The sequence below is a fragment of the Homalodisca vitripennis genome, chromosome 5 (genome assembly GCF_021130785.1).
Source record: "Homalodisca vitripennis isolate AUS2020 chromosome 5, UT_GWSS_2.1, whole genome shotgun sequence".
NCBI lineage: Eukaryota > Metazoa > Arthropoda > Insecta > Hemiptera > Cicadellidae > Homalodisca > Homalodisca vitripennis.
The window spans coordinates 181,807,903-181,828,289 of NC_060211.1; the positions used below are offsets into that span (position 1 = coordinate 181,807,903).

Sequence of the window (20,387 nt, forward strand, 5' to 3'; positions counted from 1 at the left end):
ATAGGCATCTTTGTGTTAGACACGGGCATATCGCCTAACCTTTAAATAGCCTAACTATCTGCAGGACGTCTCGAGGAATTAAAACTTTGTAGGAAACTTAATATCCACGTAGACGAGCATTATTTCGATGAAGGCGCATTTATAACCATGGAATTTGACCGATTGTCGTTAAAGTGTACCTCTCAATAGGCTTGTAGATTGTCTCTATGTCTACCTGGAGGCTGTAAAAGTTTATCTCTGTCTGATTGCCTGTCTGCCTGAAGGACATCTCAAGAATGAAACGAGCTGTAGACTTGAGTGAATTGAGTGGTATAACTTGTTATAACAAAGAGGTTACTTGCCTATCGCTTATAACACGAGCGAAGCTTGTTATAAACTGTGTTATAAATAGAGATTTTAGAAAATCTTCAAAAAATTAGATTTTAGTGTCTCAATGCTAATAAAAGCTTAAAATGTACGATTATCTCTTAATAAAAATGGCCATGCAACCAATAGTACCTATCTACTTATAATGAATCAAGTAAATTATTTCCACAAGTCTGTTTTATCAAAATAATATGCTAATAATAAATATAAATCTTCTTTTGTCACATCTTCATTGTCATATATGCGTACGAAAGTGGCAAACAGCTACTTAACATTGTTTATCTATTCCGAAAATCTTATTTGAAGTTTTATAAAGCATTTTGTCTCTTGATAGGCATCAGCTGTATTACATCTGTAATACAACAAATTTAAAGATACCAACTAGTTGTAAATTTCTATAACAATTCCAACGGTACTTTGGTACAATTTAACTGGACATATTTGGCGCTCCCATTCCATCTTTATCTCCAAAGTTGTGAAATATCCTAAACGATCCTAGTTGTTAATTGTAAGATCCTATCAAATGTAAAAAACCGTTAATGAGCCATTATTTAAAATATTTTTACATTTATAGAAGGTAAAGTTTCTAAGGAGTAACCGTTAGTTTCTACTCTCTACCTCATAAAATGTCCTAAAACATAAAATGGTCAAAATATGACTCCGAAGACTCCCTTTAAAGAAGTTGGCTAGAACTGTGCTAGATGAAGTAATATACTAATTCCAGCTCTAAATGTTCTAAAATATTAATAGTATTATAAAGAAAAAAAACACGTAAATAATGTCATTGTTAATGTACTTTGAAATGCAATCTTTTAGCAAATATAAATAATGAGATATAAAAGACAAAGTTACTATCTAAATTTTACTATACATTTGAAGACTGTATAAAACCCATCTTAGTTGCCTTTTAACCGAAGTGGGCTTCTCAGATCTGTGTGTGTATATATATTTTTGATCGGAAAACAAGGCAAATCAACGAAGAACAATGAAACAAAGAAAGCAAAGACCAGAGTAAATTACAATTGCCATAAATATACACTTTTAGCGTATTTGTTTTGATCGTGGCAACAATCAACTCGTACAATACAACTATAAAATATAATAACAATACAATTCATTGCAACTAGAAGTGCTCATACATGTGCAAAAACCTTCGAAATTGCGTGCGAAGCCGCGGGTAACTGTTAGTTTCAAATAAAACTTTGCATGGTGATTTAAAAATTCAAACTGTAAGACAAGAAATCACTAGTTACAGTAAGAAATGTGTCGATAAATTATGATGTCGGGTAATCATACTATTCAAATGGCAGTGAATTTATTACGCAATAGCCTGACAACGACTAGACTTCAAAGGTTTCACTTATTGAACCTTCCTGACCAGATTTGATGAAAACAAACGACATAATTTAATCATTGGATTTGATCATATGGATCAAGATTATAAACCTTTGTAATGTCATATTATAACTTACCCTCAAAGATATTTACGTAACGTTTGTTGTAATAGATTACAACTTTAATGCTAATAATTGTTTCTTTGTCTTATCTTTTTTGTAAACAGAACCATTGTTTTAAAACTTTATTAATAAACAAGTTTTTTCTTAACTTTTCTTTTATGTTAGACACTTTTCTTCAAAAACAGTGTTAATAAAAAATTTAAAAAAAAGTTTTACACTTAGCTAAAGTTATAAGAAACAAACTACAAACAGAGTGTTTCGTGAGTGATTGGTACAACTTCTGGAACTAAAACAAGTAAAACAGTTCGAATAAAGAAATGTGCTATTTTGCTTAGTTTAATGTTTTTGTTTCTGTTCATATGTGTTTTTATTAAAATATTTATATCTAGTAACTCATTGCAGAACATGAAATTTGGCATAGCCTATACGTTTAGCTCATAAAAGGCACAACAAATTAAATACATATTGTCACTTTCCATTTTAAAATGGCGGCATTTTAAACTGTTCAGACTTTAATATTAAAAACATTTTTAATCCTACGTAAAAATTGCAAGAACAACTATTTGTTGTAAATTTAATTAAAAAACTAACGATATAACATTTTTTTAAATCGGTTTAGAAATAAAAAACTACACCAATTTTAGTTGGTCAGTGTTTGACTGGTTCTGAGAATTCCAGTAATATTAGATAAACACTGATCAACTAACATTGATGTAGTTATTTTATTTCTCAACTGATTTAAAGAAATTTGGTACAATTCGTAAAAAATGTTGTATGTTTCATTATTTTATGTATTTATTGTGTTTTTATGCTGTGCTCGTAAACTATGATGACCTCAGATGGATAATCCTCGCTTTTTATACTTATTGACAGACTAAAGTGAAGTTACAACTACTATTTAAAACGTTTGACGAAGTTATGTGTTGGTGTTAAACAATATTAGCACTGGAACTATTTATCGTAGATCAGGTCCCTATCTATATTCGGGTGCATTTAAAATTCAAAAGCACATGTCTATATTGTTTTTTATTGATATCAAATATGTATATAAAAGATAACAATTGTGTACATATCAAATCGCCGTAAAAAGATCAAGAGACTATGTTAATATAATAGGTGCAGTATCAATAAAGTGGCTTAAAAGGTCAACAACCTGTCAGAAAATTGCTACGCTCCTATATCGATCACTCATGGCCGACAACAGTGATCCTCACAAGTGGGCAGATCTGAGATAAGCGGTGTGCTAATATGCGATAGAGACAAGAACACAGCTCTCCGCTTAGTGGTCTCACTGGTATCACTAGAGATGGTGCGGCGGCAACACATCTAGGATACACAATCACGTGAGGTTGCCTAACGTTCAGATTTGTGATCTTTGTATAGTGTGGGAAGGACATCCAGTCAAGATGGGGTAACTAACTATTACTACTAATCTTTAGTACCTCACTTTGTCTAGCTTGATTAGCTTTGAAAATTTTAAAGAGCCAAAGGTATGAGAAAAGATGTTGGGTGAAATTTAATTGTGCCAACTTAAAAATGTTTTTGAAAACGTTTTATTTAGAAAAATTATAAGTGAAATCCATGGTGGTTTTTGTTCTCTTAGGACAAAAAGCTAAGACATTACACTTGGCTTTTAAAGACGTTTGCGCTGCTTCCGGAGTGACAGGGTATTCTGGATGGGTAAGTTTTGGGATAGCGATCCATGAGAAAGGATTTTGGGTATTAATCTGTCATTTCTCCTCGGAAGAAGGTAAAGTGAGCTCTGTACCAGTTTCTCCAGTAACTACCATTTCGGTTAGTGCTCCTGGACATCCATGAGGCCGTCCATATTCAAATGACAAATCGGTTTTGGCTGCACCAAGAGTTGGTTCAACTAGAAGGTGTAAACCAGCCAGAAGTGAACCCTCTTGAGGGATTCATCATGATTGCATTAGCCTTTACAATCTACGGTGGATTCGGTATGTCTTCTTAGGCTGTGGAGTAAGATCCGAAGACGTTCCTTAACTCCTCTAAAGGTGACGTATGTAGTTAAATCCTTAAAGTTTATATGCCTTGTTATGGAGATCTACCTTCAGTGAACAGATTTTACACAGAAACTGTCAACAAATACTGATCAGAATGGATTCTTTGTAACAGGCTGCCAACTTTTTGATAATTTCACGCTATTATCTTTGTTGTAGTTATTTGCTTTTTTACATTCCTTTGATTTCTCTTACTATCCTTAAAAAGACTTCAAAAGTGAAATTTCTGAAAGTTAAATATTGCCAATCACGTTAAAATTCCGTCTCATTCAAACCACCTGTGTAAGAAGACCGTTTGGTTTGATATCTGTTGACTAAAAGTCACGATCCGCAATAAGGGCGAAACAATTCAAAAATTTTATTGAATTAACTGATTTACGTTTTACTATCACACAGTCTTTTCGTGACGACTCTTTAGATTAGTTAAAATAATTCTGATAATAACAACTCAGATTTGCCCTGCTAACTCAAAGTTTTAGTGTGAACTCTTCAGATTCGTTGTCACAACTCTGATAGTGACGAATCATACTTATCCTGCTAACTCAAAGTTTTAGTGTGAAATCTTCAGGTTCGTTGTCATAACTCTGATAGTGACGAATCATACTTGTCCTGCTAACTCAAAGTTTTAGTGTGAACTCTTCAGATTCGTTATCACACCTCTGATAGTGACGAATCATACTTGTCCTGCTAACTCAAAGTTTTAGTGTGAACTCTTCAGGTTCGTTGTCATAACTTTGATAGTGACGAATCATACTTGTCCTGCTAACAGAAAGTTTTAGTGTGAACTCTTCAGATTCGTTATCACAACTCTGATAGTGACGAATCATACTTGTCCTGCTAACTCAAAGTTTTAGTGTGAACTCTTCAGGTTCGTTGTCATAACTCTGATAGTGACGAATCATACTTGTCCTGCTAACTCAAAGTTTTAGTGTGAACTCTTCAGAATCGTTGTCACAGCTCTGATAGTGACGAATCATACTTGTCCTGCTAACTCAAAGTTTTAGTGTGAACTCTTCAGGTTCGTTGTCATAACTCTGATAGTGACGAATCATACTTGTCCTGCTAACAGAAAGTTTTAGTGTGAACTCTTCAGATTCGTTATCACAACTCTGATAGTGACGAATCATACTTGTCCTGCTAACTCAAAGTTTTAGTGTGAACTCTTCAGGTTCGTTGTCATAACTCTGATAGTGACGAATCATACTTGTCCTGCTAACTCAAAGTTTTAGTGTGAACTCTTCAGGTTCGTTGTCACAGCTCTGATAGTGACGAATCATACTTGTCCTGCTAACAGAAAGTTTTAGTGTGAACTCTTCAGATTCGTTATCACAACTCTGATAGTGACGAATCATACTTGTCCTGCTAACTCAAAGTTTTAGTGTGAACTCTTCAGATTCGTTATCACAACTCTGATAGTGAAGAATCATACTTGTCCTGCTAACTCAAAGTTTAAGTGTAAACTCTTCAGATTCGTTGTCACAGCTCTGATAGTGAAGAATCATACTTGTCCTGCTAACAGAAAGTTTTAGTGTGAACTCTTCAGATTCGTTATCACAACTCTGATAGTGACGAATCATACTTGTCCTGCTAACTCAAAGTTTTAGTGTGAACTCTTCAGATTCGTTGTCACAGCTCTGATAGTGACGAATCATACTTGTCCTGCTAACAGAAAGTTTTAGTGTGAACTCTTCAGATTCGTTATCACAACTCTGATAGTGACGAATCATACTTGTCCTGCTAACTCAAAGTTTTAGTGTGAACTCTTCAGATTCGTTATCACAACTCTGATAGTGAAGAATCATACTTGTCCTGCTAACTCAAAGTTTAAGTGTGAAAATTCAGATTCGTGAACGCCAATCCGTGAACCATGTGACGAGCTCTGATAGTGACGATTCATACTTGTCCTGCTAACTCAAAGATTTAGTATGAACTCTTCAGATTCGTTGTTATAACTCTGATAGTGACAACTTTGACTTGTCCTTGTAACTCAAATATGTTGTGTGAACTCTTTAGGTTATTTGGCAATACTCTGATAGTGACAACTCAGATTTTTCCTGCTATCTCAAAGGTTTAATGACAACTCTTCAGATTCGTTGTTATAACTCTGATAGTAACAATTCAGATTTACTCTTACGTCCGTCTGTTTCGTTCTTCCTGAGGGGTTGCCATAAACCAACTTATTACATATATAATTGGTCACCTTACTAAGAAATTCTGTTAGTAATCGAACACAAGGTGACGGTCGATTAATCACAAATCAATACTACGTAAATATGATTTGCCTACAGGATTACTGGTGATCTGTAGATCGTTTAGTTTATTTTAAATACAACATGTGTAACATAACAAAATTCTATTCCACTATAAAAATAAGTTCAGTTCATAAATTAGTACTATAATAATTTAGAAAAAATATACAACTATTTCGTCAGTACCAACTTGGAAAGCGAATACTTACTTTTTGTAGTAAAAATGTTTAATAAACTGTTTTAAAAATGTATTTGTTGTATTTTTTGTGGCGAGCAAAAGTTAAAAATATCATTGTAATAATAGTTACCACATAGCAACTGATACAGTACGAGTGCCTGAAGTTCACAACATATGTGATAACACAATGACAAGTGTGATTATAGATAAGAGACCATTACCTTTAGGCTTTGTGTATTGTTCTGGACGAAACTGTTTATTATTACCTACTAACGTTATTGTTAGTATTACTACCTTACTAGCAGATTCTAGAAGCTTTCAAGAAGACTTTCAAATAGAACACAAGCTGTATTCGTGTTTCAGTGTTAGTGTGGACTGAACTTTTATTTATTTTTACTTTCACAACATGGTCAGGTGAGTTAACAATCGTGTCAGTTTATTTTGTAGCATTTTGCAAACCGCCATCATCAAAATGCACGAGGTTGCACTCAAAACGCATGTCATAAATATCAGTAATGCTATTTGTGACATTTATGAGAGATATTTAACTAGATAATTTTAGTTAATTATTTACGGATGTTCTATACAGAACTTATCCAAAACTATTTGAATAAGATTGTTAATAAATTTTCAATGGGTCGTTGGAGGTTAAGCACAGTTGTTGGTTAACAGCTGTTTCTTTAGAGAGCAAAGAATGACAAAATCTGAATGGAAAGTTTTGGGGCAAAAGGCGATGCGAAAAATACACAAGATGATCACTCACTCTAGCGTTGTGGCCCCCTTGTCTCATGTTAAAGGTACAATTAATACGCATCAAATAACCTTTTAGTTTTTCAATGTTTTAGACGCTGCAGTAAGAGGAAGGTGAAATGGCTGAACTCACTATTCACATTGAATCAACCCTTCCTACCGTAGCTACGCTATGTGTAGAATACTTGGTTGCTCCACCGTGCTTACATATCGTGTCTATAACATCGTATGCACTCAATTGTACACATGAGACAATGAGAACACCTATTTATCAAGATTGCACTTGATTGTCTAGTGTAAGTGTCACTGATGTCAAAACTATACAAAGAATTCGTCTTGAGCTTATTCATCGTCAGTTTGTTTAATCTCTTTAGAAGAACATGACTCTGGATTCCAGGAGTCAATTCTGTGACAGCGTCAGATTTCAGATCCTGCGATCTACGGAATATCAAAAGGAGTATTTGCATTGAATCAAGCATTCCCCATAACAAGGTGTTTTTGTTCTCTAAGAACAAGAAGCTTATAAATTGCACTTAGTTCTAAAAGGACCTTAGCACTGCTTCCGGAGTGACAGGATATTCAGGATGGGTAATGTTAAGGGATAGGGGTCGCCTCCTATTGAGATCCTCGAGGAAATATTAGGACACTAATCTCAAAGTCATGTCTCCCGGAAGAAGGTGAGATCAGCTCCCAGCGCTCTCCAGTTAAAGCAGGCAGGGAGTGGGCAAACCCTTGCTGAGGCTAGCAAGAAACTCTGATACTTAGGGAACAAACACCACCAACTCCAACAGTCATCTCCAGCAGTATACTAGACCTATCCAATTACCCTTTCACCCTAGAATCTTGACATTTGAGGTTATTGATGTGCCGCTCTTAGAAATCCATAAGGTTTACCCAGATTATGTGACACATCGGTTTTTTTCTGTGCCCAGTGGTAGGTTCAACTGAAAGGTATAAACCAGCCAGAAGTGATCCCTGCTGGGTACCATAGCTACGGTATCAATATGGTATTTATATATTTGAATTTGGCGCCAAGGTTGAACCTGCAGGAACGATATGTCCTTGCAAGTCCATCGATCCTGGGATGCATATTCCCACATCTGCTGCCATTTCCAAGTTAAAGCAGTACAAAACGGGTAAACAAACCTTGGTTTTAAAACATTAGATCCACTCAGATATGGAATAATTTATTTGATCGATAAAACACATTCTCTATAGATAACGTACTTAGCTAATGGCGTAGTATAGCGGGTACAGCGGTTATCGCGAGGTAACCAAGTCAAGCAACGTCGAGCGTGGCTGCTGCTTGGATGGGTGGCCGCTGAGTGATCCTGTCCTTGCAAGCAGTCGGCCTGCCCGGCCATTGGTGGTGGTTCGGAAGTCACCTGTAAGCCGTTGGTCCTCAGGTTAACTGTTAGGGAGGGCTTCTTAGCCCTAACTTCACCTGGTAAAATAAGACATTTTTACTTTACTTTATAGTGGGAAGGCTTGATCAACGACCACCAATCTTTGTGTCTTCAGTGACTATGTTGTTTCCTCCTTCTCTCGTTTCCACCAAGTTGACTGCTTGTATTTGGATTTCGCTAAGGCATTCGACAGGGTCAGCCATAGCCATCTGATAGCTAAATTGAGGGCATACGGAATTATTGGGCCTCTTCTTTTGTGGATGCAAAGCTATCTCAGTGGCAGAACCCTTCAAGTCAAATTTGCGTCATCACTCTCCAAGAATGTTGTGAGCGTAACATCGGGTGTGCCTCAAGGGTCCCTCCTCGGTCCTTTTCTATTTGGCCTGTTCATAAACGATATCGGGGAGTCACTAGCGGTAACTTTCTTCTATTTGCCGATGATGTTAAAATCTACAAGGAGGTGACTTCAATCCATCAACAACATGAGCTCCAGGAGGATCTGCTTAGGATGGAACAGTGGTGTGATAGGAATGCTATGCAACTGAATGCTCATAAATGTCAAGTAATGTCATTTGGAAGATCAAAAGCTTCGCTGCACTTTGACTTCTCTTTGTATGGCTTGTTACTGGATAGAGTGACAGTTATAAAGGACTTGGAGTTGTACATGACACCATCCTTGGATCCAGGTATACATATCACCAAGACTTGTGCTAAAGCCAATCGTATTCTGGGGTTCATTTCCCGAACATCAAGAAACGCCCTATCTCCTGCAACATTGAAGACGCTCTACGTGACTCTTGTTCGTCCTATTGTTGAATATGGTTCTACTGTCTGGGCTCCCCACCAGATTGGACATTGCGACAATCTAAATAAAGTTCAGAGACGTTTTCTGCGATTGGTAGGAGTTAGAAGTGGCATCCGTTATCCTGATGTTGATATACAGGTTATTGCAAGCCAGCACCAGATCCTTTCGCTTTCATCTAGAAGAGTAGCTCTTGACCTTATATTTCTATTCAAGATTGTCAATGGTTTGGTTGATTGCCCTGAGCTCCTGCGTCACATAGACCTCCATGTACCTGCCGCAACCCGCCTTCTGCAGCCTTTCTCCAGGCACTCACACCGGACTGTCTACGCCTACCAGAGTGTAATTCCACGTCTGCTGCGTTTGGGAAATGCTGCCCACCAGTTGGAATTCTTTGGCGTATCCATGCTGGTGTTTCGGAGGGGGGTCTTCTCTTGGGTGTCTGAGCATGGTGAACATTGAAAGCAAGAGTCTACCTTTGGTTGCTCATCCCTGCTAGTATTTTGTTATATTGTTTATTTTTGTTCTATATTGTTTTGTAATTTCATTGTTAAATCTTCATAGTTTATACCGTCAGCACACACCTATAGCATGTAATTATAGCACTTATAGTATAATTATTAGCATGTGGTTGTTTTGTTGATTTTTGTCTTGTTGTATATTGCTTGACCCATGCACTAGAGTGAATGCATGAAGCATGTAGTTATTATCTTGTTACCTTGTTTTCAATATTTGTCTTTGATGCACAAGTTGCATATACTTAGCATGTACATTATTACGTAATCATCTTGTTGACCATTCTTATCTCTTTTTATATCTTGTCTTTGATGTTCTACTTTATTAACTTTAAATGTATACCATATTCAATTGTTCTGTAGCCATGGATAGTCCAGCAGTACTAATATCGCATGTAAGTGGCTATGCATGAAAAGTGTATTATCAATATTTCAAACACTATGTTGTAAACATTTTTGTAAAATGGCGATTGCCGTATGTATTAATAAATAAATGTGGATTTTGAGTTTAGCTCCAGTTCAACTTCTTCTTCGTGCAGCGTCTGGAATTTTTCGCTGTCTTACATTTCCTTCGAGAGTTCGAAAAAATCGGTGACTAAGAAACTAAAAACAAACTCTGCATAGTTTCGACATCAGATACTCCTAGACTGCAGAATGTAGTATAATCTAAGAAACATCAAATCAATCTTTCCCACCATAGCTACGTACATGTAGAAATCTCGGTTGCCCCACCGTCCTTTGGGATCGTCTCAAAAACACCGTAGTGCGCTCAATTGTGCACCTGATGAGACAAAGAGGATAACTGTCATCTAGATTACACAATATTTTGAAGTCAAACTATGTAAAGGATTCGTTTTGAGCTTTTTCGTCACCGACTTGTTTTGGAAATCTTCAGTCCAACTTGAGTCCAGATGCCAGGAGTAAGTCTATGACAGCGTCAGATTCCAGACGCTGCACAAAGAGAAATGTGAGCTGAAGGGAAACTCTAAATTCATATACTCTATACTTCGGATTCCTCTTTAACTAAGCTGTTTAGAATCTATACCTTAGGATGAATTTGACCCTAATAGTCGTTAAGAGGGTGAAAACCTTTCTCCTCCAACGTGAATAAGTTTACTTCAAGTAAACAGCTCATATGGGAACTGTAAATCATATTAAAACATTAAAAACCCAATTTTAATACGAAACCCAGTAATGTTCACTTAGATCTGTTCAGGTACACGGGATGCGCAAGGAGTCGCTCTGAAATGTTACGTCAAAGTCCAGTCACAGATTCAAGATATCAGTCTGATTTGCAGAACAAACAAGGGGACTGATGCTGTTGACTTGGCAGAGCTGAAATCATTGGTCGAGGAGACAGGCAAATCACAACTCCTCGAGCAGTCCATAGAGATTTCAAAATCTCGTGAAAGAGTGGGTGGAGAGTCTTGGCACGGCTCCTTGGCCGTTCTACCAACTCCAGCCAAAAGCAAGCTTGGCAGCCCTCTGAAACAGGTGAGATACCCAGTTTTGCACATGATATTGTATTGTCAAAGTCCAAACATTCTTTATTTGCAGAAACTTAAAGAATCTTAATAGTGTCAATACAATCAAAAAGGATAATACAATGAAAACTTTGTAAGGTTTGCAGTCTTCAAGAATAACTCCATTGGTACAATTCATCCAGTGAGTACAATAGATTACTATTGTAGAGCACTCAATTGTGCTCCTGGTGAGACAATAAGAATACCTATTCATCTAGATTATATCTCTGATGTCAAAAAACGATGGAGTGTTCGTTTTGAATTTCACCGATACTTAAATCTCTTCAGACGGAATTTGCCTCCAGATTCCAGTAAACACATCTGTGACAACGTCGGATTTCAGACGCTGCACGAAGCAGAAGATGAAATGGAGTTGAACTCAACATTCGCGTTTAAACAACCCATCCCACCATAGCTACATTATCTATAGCCATTCTCTCCAAACGTTTCCCGCTTTTGCTTTGGATTTTCTTTGGAAGTTCGTTGTGCATCTTCCGGTCTGTGGTGTAGAGGCAGCTGGTATCTGAAGGTGTCTGTGGATGTCCGATCCTTGTAATATATCTTGGTCTACATGCAGGGCTGTGTAGACAACTTTGGTAGGCCCCGGACAAAACAATCAGTAGGGCTCCCATAACAATATTATATGTAGGATCGTGGACAAAACCGCTGTTTATTTTCTGTATAGCTGCTCCTTATTATTGTTTACAATACAGTTAACTAACTCCAAAACTGTTGGAGGACTCGAAAAGGCATTTTACTAGTCACTAGTATTACACTGGCATCAGAACTGCTGTAATTTCAAAACTGAAGATTATTTTGTTGGTGTGAATGTAAGTGTTTTGAAACATTTCAACTGTTTCTTCTCAAAATTGTGAAGTTATTTAAAGTATAGGTTTTGATTTACAAAATCATCTAGAGAAGTTGCTTGTCCAGGAACGCCATGTATACGAATTAAAAATTATCATACGACAAACAATCAGAAACTAAACCACATTAAAGCTAAAATAACAGAAACTACTTGTATTTTAGACAAGTGTAATTAACAGATTTATAAGCACCATACTTGAAGAAATAAATATAACTCAGTACAAAAGTAGCAAGCAAGGGACAGGGAAGCACTATAATAAATAAACATTGTTTTTATCTATGCTTTTTCATAAACACACGACTGATGATTAGATGGTGAAGGAAAACTTGTATCGAAGTAAAACGCTGAATCTTGCGTTAGCGGTTTTAGGCCATAGCCAGCTGCGTTTTTTAGCGTTTCGTCGTTGTTTTGTGGCTCGTGTAAAACCGGTTAAATAACGGTTTTGCATCGAACTCTTGAGTGTTTTCGTCAGCAAAATATTCACCAGCCATCCTTTTGTATTTTTTCACCTTCTTGGAACGTTCGGTTACGCTTTTATTACGTTTGGGACCTAATTTCCTCTTTCATCACGTACTGGTTGTTTAGATTTACTAGTATTCACAAATATCATGGCAGAAGTGATGCACCAGGTTAAGCACAACAAATGAGTCAAGCTTCTTGTAACTTTTTGGCCAGCAGCAGCGTTTTACATCAAAGAATATGGCAGATCAAAATCACCATTAAGATACTGTGGCAAATCATTGGTCTGTAAAATGAAAAGTATGTGAGTAACTGTATTGTATGCACCATGGTGACGTATGTATTTCAGTAGAAATTGGAAAGGTTTATTTTATTCTGGGTTAACAGAAATGTAAACTTGTTGCTCGCAGGTGTTGGCCTCACTTGGTGCCAACCTCGGCACTATCAACTCCGGAATGACATTTGGATTCTCTGCTGTCACGATTCCTCAACTGAAGGAGGCTGATAGCTTCATACAAATTACCCCGGACCAAGCGGCATGGATCGGTGAGAGAAAAAAAATCGTTTTCTGGAATTTATATTACTATAGATAAACCGCTCTCAAAGAAACCTGCGCAGAACCCATCTGAGCAGCCACGCGCAGGACGGGTCCCCTCCCGTGGTGGGAAGTGGGACAAGCATCTCCTTGTCTCTGTTGTATCAGCTGTGTGGATCGTGTCGCTCGCGCCATTTTCTTTACACTGCCACTTACCTATTCTATAACTATATTGTAATTTTATGTGTAGGTCTAAACAAGCGTACACAACAACAAGCAACACATGCAACAAGAGTAACATATTAGTTGAATAGGCTAATGTAGCCATAGACGTATCCAGGGAGGTTTTGGTGTGAGGTTAGCCGCTAAGTGGCAGAGGAAAGGTCAGGGGATAGAGCAAGCGGGCGACTGCCGAGCAGTGGTGGGGATACTGGGTGAGGGCGGCGGAGGGGTATTTACCCCACCACCCTGCGTGAACTAAAATCGCCCAGTGTCTTTGTACGCGGTTTACCCATAATTCAGACTTCTCACTAGCTATATGAATAAATAAGAAATTCTATTTGGTGACAACTTTTGAGTTGGTAAGATTCCAGATCTTAAACTAAACCCGCAATTCAAACACTACTTTACTATTCCCTTTGAGCACACATCTATACTATAGACTTAAATAAATGAATTACATTATTTTTAGTTTGTAAAATTTCAATAACCAGTGTTTTTCATGTTTTACAGCTAGTCTGCCATCAGTAGCAACTCCATTCGGTTGTTTCCTGAGCGGCTTCTTCCTGGACACCCTCGGACGCAAACGAACTATCATATTGTGCCTGACGCCAATGATAATAGGCTGGTACCTGGTCGGAAGTGCTTCTGGGGTTTACACAATATATGCTGGACGACTCCTCGTGGGCCTAGGGGCGGGTATGGTGGGATCTCCTGTGCGTGTCTACACCGGAGAGATCACTCAACCCCATCTGCGGGGGATGCTAGCTGCCGTGGCAGCCATCGGAGCGTCTGCCGGTTAGTTCTGATCATTCAAAAATTGATACTTGAACAAATTTTGGAACTGCAAATATTGATTTTGAAACAATTTCGCAGGTGTTTCTATTCAATACATTGTGGGCACCTACTTCCCTTGGAACTTCCTGGCCTTCGTCAATGGCAGTATTGTCACTGTCGCGTTTATTTCTGCATTTTTCCTTCCAGAGTCTCCTCAATTCTTGATCAATAAAGGCCACGTTGAGGCAGCCCGTGCGGCTCTTGGCAGACTCAGAGGCTAGTAAACATTGCATTTCTTACGCTTTAGAGTTACTTTTGAAATTCAATTTTTATATCCTCAACTTTTTATAGTAATAATTCTGTTTCATTCCAGGATTATCTTCTGATGTGGATATGGAAGTGCAATATCTGATAGACCATGCCAGTAAAACGGATACCAGCTACAATGGTGACGCTAGAAAGACTCATGCACTGAGAGATATTCTCCAACCCTCAATTTTAAAGCCTTTCTTCATCCTCGCCATCTACTTCTTCCTCTACCAGTTCTCAGGAGTAAACCCACTCACTTTCTACACTGTAGAAATCATACAGGTATTGTTTTCCACACCCCATTACCCTTCCATAGGTAATTAAGAATAGCACAAAAAATAGGTCTTCGCGCAACATACAAGTTTTGAAGAAAAGTGTCCTTTCCAAAAGATGACTTTTCTTGATTTATCCTGATCATATTAATAGTAATTGGAAGATGTTTTTTATTTGAAGAATGTTCAAATTACTTATATATTTTTTCAACCAACTTCCATTTAGCATCTTCTCCAAATCACCTCAAATCACAGAGCAAAACCAATTGAAAATCTTAAAGGGAAAAAGTGAGAGGGCTATTGAACACTGAAAAATATCTCCTTTGACTGTTGTTGTGTAAGCGTGTAAAATAAATTGTAGGGACTTAAAGAAACCCATAAACTGTATGAATGATAAGTTAAGCTCTCAAATGAAAACCTGATAAAACAATAAGAATTTATCTTCACCTATATTACACTACATTATGTAGTCTATGTTTATAAAGAGTCTATATCTGATGTCTGTGTCTAGTCTAGTCTAGTCTTTGTCTAGTCTAGTCTATTCCTAGTCAAGTCTATGTTTACTCTGGTATAGTCTATGTCTAGTCTAGTCTATGTCTAGTCTAGTCTAGTCTAGTCTATGTCTAGTCTAGTCTATGTCTAGTCTAATCTATGTCTAGTCTGTCTAGTCTAGTCTAGTCTAGTCTAGTCTAGTCTATGTCTAGTCTAATCTATGTCTAGTCTAGTCTAGTCTAGTCTATGTCTAGTCTATGTCTAGTCTATGTCTAGTCTAATCTATGTCTAGTCTGTCTAGTCTAGTATAGTCTATGTCTAGTCTAGTCTATGTCTAGTCTAGTCTATGTCTAGTCTAGTCTATGTCTAGTCTAGTCTATGTCTAGTCTAGTCTATGTCTAGTCTAGTCTATGTCTGATGTCGAAACTATGTAAAGAGTTCGTTTTAAGATTCTTCGTCGCTGATTTGTTTGATCTCTTCAGACGCACATGACTCCACATTCTACAAGTCAAATCTATGACACTGCACTAGTATCTGGAGGTGAACTGAAGCTAAACCCAACATTTACATCAATCCTTCCCACCATAACAACGTTATGCTTAGACTTTGAATAACAAATATTATATTTCATGTATAACAGGAGTCTGGAACTAACATGAACACATACACCGTCACTATCATTCTTGGCCTAGTGAGACTCGGGTTCACTGTTGTCTCTTGCATCCTGATGAGGCGGCTGGGCAGAAGATCAATGAGCTTCATATCCAGTATGTGCATGGTACTTGCAGTTTTTCTCTAATCTACAGCTTTACAAGTAAGGATAAGCTTAGTCATGTATTGTTTCCATCTCACCTTTAATCCTCTGTTGTGCCTTAGAAGCTTATTTTCCATGAATCTATGAGTCACTTGCTGATCGCAGTACCGCGTTAGGGTCCATCACTTAGTTAACAATTTTAAGGAACGACTTCAATCATATTACATGTTTATGACAAGGTGATTGGTACAGGTGTGGGCTGTGGGGTCACCATGATTGGCCTGGGGTCCTACATGTACATGGGAGAGCAATGGGCGGCCGAGGGCAAAGAGAAGTCCGCCACTTGGTTTCCGGTCCTCGACCTCTTCGTCTTCATTACTGCCTCCACCATGGGGTACCTCACCGTACCTTGGGTCATGATTGGAGAATTCTATCCATCCAAGGTTGGTTCTTGGCCTGTCCATCGCAAGAGACTGCCTTGTTTGACCGCCCTATGTGTCATCTGTGCGTGTACTATCTAATGCTAATCACATGAAATTACAAAACTTTGTACAGCGTGTCTAAAAAAAATACCCTTACAACCAAATCAGATTGTTCAAATGCAAATACAAATTAAAAAACGTTTATTTATTTTCTGTTTACAAAAATGAGCTATATTCAAGTAAACGTGACATGTCAAATTAGCAACTACATAATTTGTAACAAGTCAATTATTTACAAATTTTAAGGCAACTTAAAGTATTTGTTGCTTTGAGTGAAAAAATTTTAAATTCTTGTATTCTTTGTATTTGTTTAAAAATTCGTCCACCGTATACTAGGCCCGGTGAAGGAGATGGTGTTTTTGGGAAACTATAAATTTGTTGTGGAAATTTTCAATTTTGAGGTGTGGGGGGAGCTTGTTATAATTTATAGAGCAGAGTAGTAAACTCCAGCTTCATATAAGGTTCACTGGATACTAAAGGTATCTGTGTCTCAGCTGATAGTTATGTTCCTACTGGTATTTATTGAATTTTGTTGCAAATTTATGTACATACAGAAAGTTTCATAAATTAATATATAGGGAGGCCAAAGTCATAATTCTAAATTGAACAAAAAGAGGGTTTGTAGGACTACCTGTAGGACTGCCTGTATTTCAGCCAAAGTATTATCCGAATAGTTCTTTTTTGAACAATGAAAATCTTATTACAGTCCACCGAGTTTCCCCAGAACATCACGTGCGAGTAGATAGCCCATAAAGTTTCAGGATTACCGACTTGAGAAATATCCCTAATCTCAAAGCAAGTAGAGCTTAATTTTGAAGCCACTTGTGCTATATGATCCTTCCACTTCAAGGTACTGTCCACCATGACCCCCAGGAACCTCGCCGACGACACCACAGGGACATCTATATTTTCAGGTGCATAAATTTGGTTTTCTTCGTGCAAAACTTTGTTGCACTAAACTTGTTGCATATAAAGATCTCAAATGGTGTCTTATTGGAATGATCCAAAGTTTCGGAATTGATGTGCCAAAATGGAATGGGTTTGCAGACATGGAGATTCCTCCGGTTCCTCAAGGGTGCTTGTAAATACGAGTATTTAGATACTCAGGCGAGGGGTGATGGCCGATGCTGTTCCAGTTGGAGGTCCAAACTCCAGTCGGATTGGATTCGGAGATGTGGATTTTTTAAATGATTTACTTCAGGGATGTTTAGAGACATCTTGCAATTCAGTCAACTTTACCCGTGAATTTCCAACCAAAATTCAAGAATTCTCGGATCTAACACAGTAAAACACAATTTGAAAGATGCAAATACTTTCAACTCCAGAAATATTTAAGCTCAGGGAAATTTGAAGACCATATAGATGAGGGTGTCCTATGACATACCTTTTGGACATTCAGATCCAGGTCTACCACGACATGAGATACGGTGTACACTTCGATATGAGTAGTATTATCTCACCCCATAGGTAAAGATAGATAAAGATCTCACCCCAGGACTTGATGATGCCCTTGTTCCATTTTACAAGAATTCGGGCATGTTACCAAAGAACGTTATACGGTATGGATAAAAATTGTATTTGTTAAAATAAACATCAATAAGATATGTTGGAGGATAACATGTCCTTTATAGAAGAATCAGTGCTACAAAGAGAGGACCAAAAGGCAATTTTTTTATAATTCATATAAAGTGAGGAGAAGTTCAGTGGACATTGAGAATCATGAAGAACACTATAGGCCTACAGCTGATCTCAAAATTTAACTTCGGGTTCCAAAGAATCCAAATAAACGTATTTTATATCAGTCTTTTTAGAACCATGCCTTAACTCTTTATATGAGCAGTCGGGTTTAAAGTGGTTTTATAGATTTAGATTTTATAGGTTTAGAAAGTACTTTCTCGTGTTAAATTTATTACAGCTCTTTCATACAACTTGCATACGTGCAAAAAATAACATTTTTAGCCTATATTTATTTATTATTGAAGAAAATATTTTTTTATTAAACGCATTTTTTTCAAAATGAATTTTCTTACGGTACCTATTTTTTACAACAAAAACATGTCACTCTTCGGTGCTATGACTTATGTACATGCTGTAAAAATCTCACGTTGTGATTTTAAATAGTTTTTAAAGATACCTGAATTTGACATAAGAGCAATCCAAATCCAACATCCATTGCACCATCTAAATGCAGAGGTTACAAGATGCAGTAAAAAAGGAAGAATCTTTTACAGAGCTTAAATTTCTGACATTGCCCTGCCTCTACATATTTGACGTGATTATGTACTGCAGATCAAAATTTACTTTGGTCCGTGGCGGGGACATTCACCGATATGAGACAAGAGGCAGGGCCAACTATCTAGCTCAACATCACAGACTAACGCTTACGCATCATCTGCCACAGGTTGGTGTCAGATTGATCAATAAGCTCCCAGAAAGTATAAATAACTCCTACAATAAAAACCAATTCAAAACTCGTAAAGACGCCTATTGGTGTCTAAAGCATTCTACTCTGTCAATGAGTTCATGATGAGCCGCTGGGAATTTTGAGAGGCATAGGATCTGGGGTCAGTGAGAGTGTGCGTGAGTGAATGTGTGGAGGTATAAGTTTGGGTGCGTGTATGAATGATTATTTACAGACAATGCTTTACTGGCGTTTGCGATGATTCAATGTACAGTTGTGAAGATGCAATAAAATATGATTTGATTTGGATTGTATCGTTTACATGGTCAAAATATCGCCCATTTTCGGAAACAAATTCGTACACTCAAGTTTGACAAAAATAATTTATATAACAAAATCCTTGGACCTATAACAAAAGTCTTTTTGGAAGAATTTTGCAAAAATCAACCAACTACCTTTTTTGGTATGTTTTCAGGTCAGAGGAATTATGGGAGGGCTGACAACTTTTGTCGCCCACATTTGCATATTTCTGGCCGTAAAAACGTTCCCTATCCTCCAATCCTTCAGCAAGTTCGGGACGTTCATCCTGTATGGGAGTATCTCCCTCCTGGCCACTGTCTTCTTCTACTTCTTCCTCCCGGAGACGCAGGGTCGAACGCTGCAAGAGATCGAGGACTACTTCAGCGGCAGGACCAAGACTCTGGGACCGTCCAGAAACAGTTCTACCAACAATAACCATGTCAAACGTTCGAGGAAGAGGAGCAGGAATGGGACGTGATTAAAGAAGAAGTCTTAAACTAAATTTAAATGTGTACAGTTTACGTTCAAAATTTAAAACATTACACAAATTTATGTTTGTTATGATTTGTCTAATATTTGATTTATTAACTGCTTTTAATCTAAATTTAATTCAAATGTACAACAATGGGATGCATTTTTATTTATAAATGACCACATTACATAGTTTGGTTTCTCTTAATTGAAATTCAGATCATTTTAGCACATTTTACAATCTTAATATTCTATTTACGTTCGAAGTTATTTGCGTTCTGGATATTTTTTATTTTAAGTACTATATTTTACCTTGTTTCCACTTAAAATGTATTTTCTAACTCACTAGTATGCTAGTTATTATTAATTTACAAACATAACTGGGCCAGCTAAAAAGTTAAAATTTATTTAGCTCTAGTTGTTGTGGAAGTATAATGTTTAACAGCCACAATGTATTATTATTTTTCGCTATATACATTTAAACTAGTGTACGAAACATCGAATTTAGAATAACTTGATCTTCAGAGTTTAAAAATTTAACTGTAAGTAAATTGAAATAATTAAAATTAACGAGTTAATTCATTAAAGAAATTAAAATAAAGTAATATTAGATTGTTCAAAAATAAAATACGACAAATAAAAGAGTACAGTAGTTTTTATCACTCGAACAGTTGAATTGAATTAGGCTTTAATCAAATGTTTCAAGATTGATATAAGAATAGTGAAGGAGACTCTGGAATCGGAAAGTCTTCTAAATAAAATCTTATCTAAATGCATTGCT

At 37.1% G+C, this 20,387-nt stretch overlaps 1 protein-coding gene across 1 annotated transcript; it reads left to right on the plus strand.

Moving 5' to 3' along the window:
• Positions 1-3,105: 3,105 nt before the first annotated feature.
• LOC124363278 (facilitated trehalose transporter Tret1-like) lies at positions 3,106-19,665 on the plus strand. The gene is made up of 9 exons (XM_046818488.1): positions 3,106-3,234; positions 11,043-11,238; positions 13,005-13,140; positions 13,862-14,146; positions 14,225-14,401; positions 14,499-14,716; positions 15,839-15,965; positions 16,205-16,395; positions 19,311-19,665. The coding sequence occupies exons 1-9, from the start codon at positions 3,230-3,232 to the stop codon at positions 19,611-19,613; spliced, it is 1,638 nt and encodes a 545-aa protein (XP_046674444.1). The 5' UTR covers positions 3,106-3,229; the 3' UTR covers positions 19,614-19,665.
• Positions 19,666-20,387: the final 722 nt, after the last annotated feature.

Excerpts from the sequence above, each read along its gene's own strand:
- LOC124363278 (XM_046818488.1), top strand. Across the intron at positions 13,141-13,861 it reads GGACCAAGCGGCATGGATCG|CTAGTCTGCCATCAGTAGCA; the intron begins GTGAGAGAAAAA and ends CATGTTTTACAG. Across the intron at positions 16,396-19,310 it reads GAGAATTCTATCCATCCAAG|GTCAGAGGAATTATGGGAGG; the intron begins GTTGGTTCTTGG and ends GTATGTTTTCAG.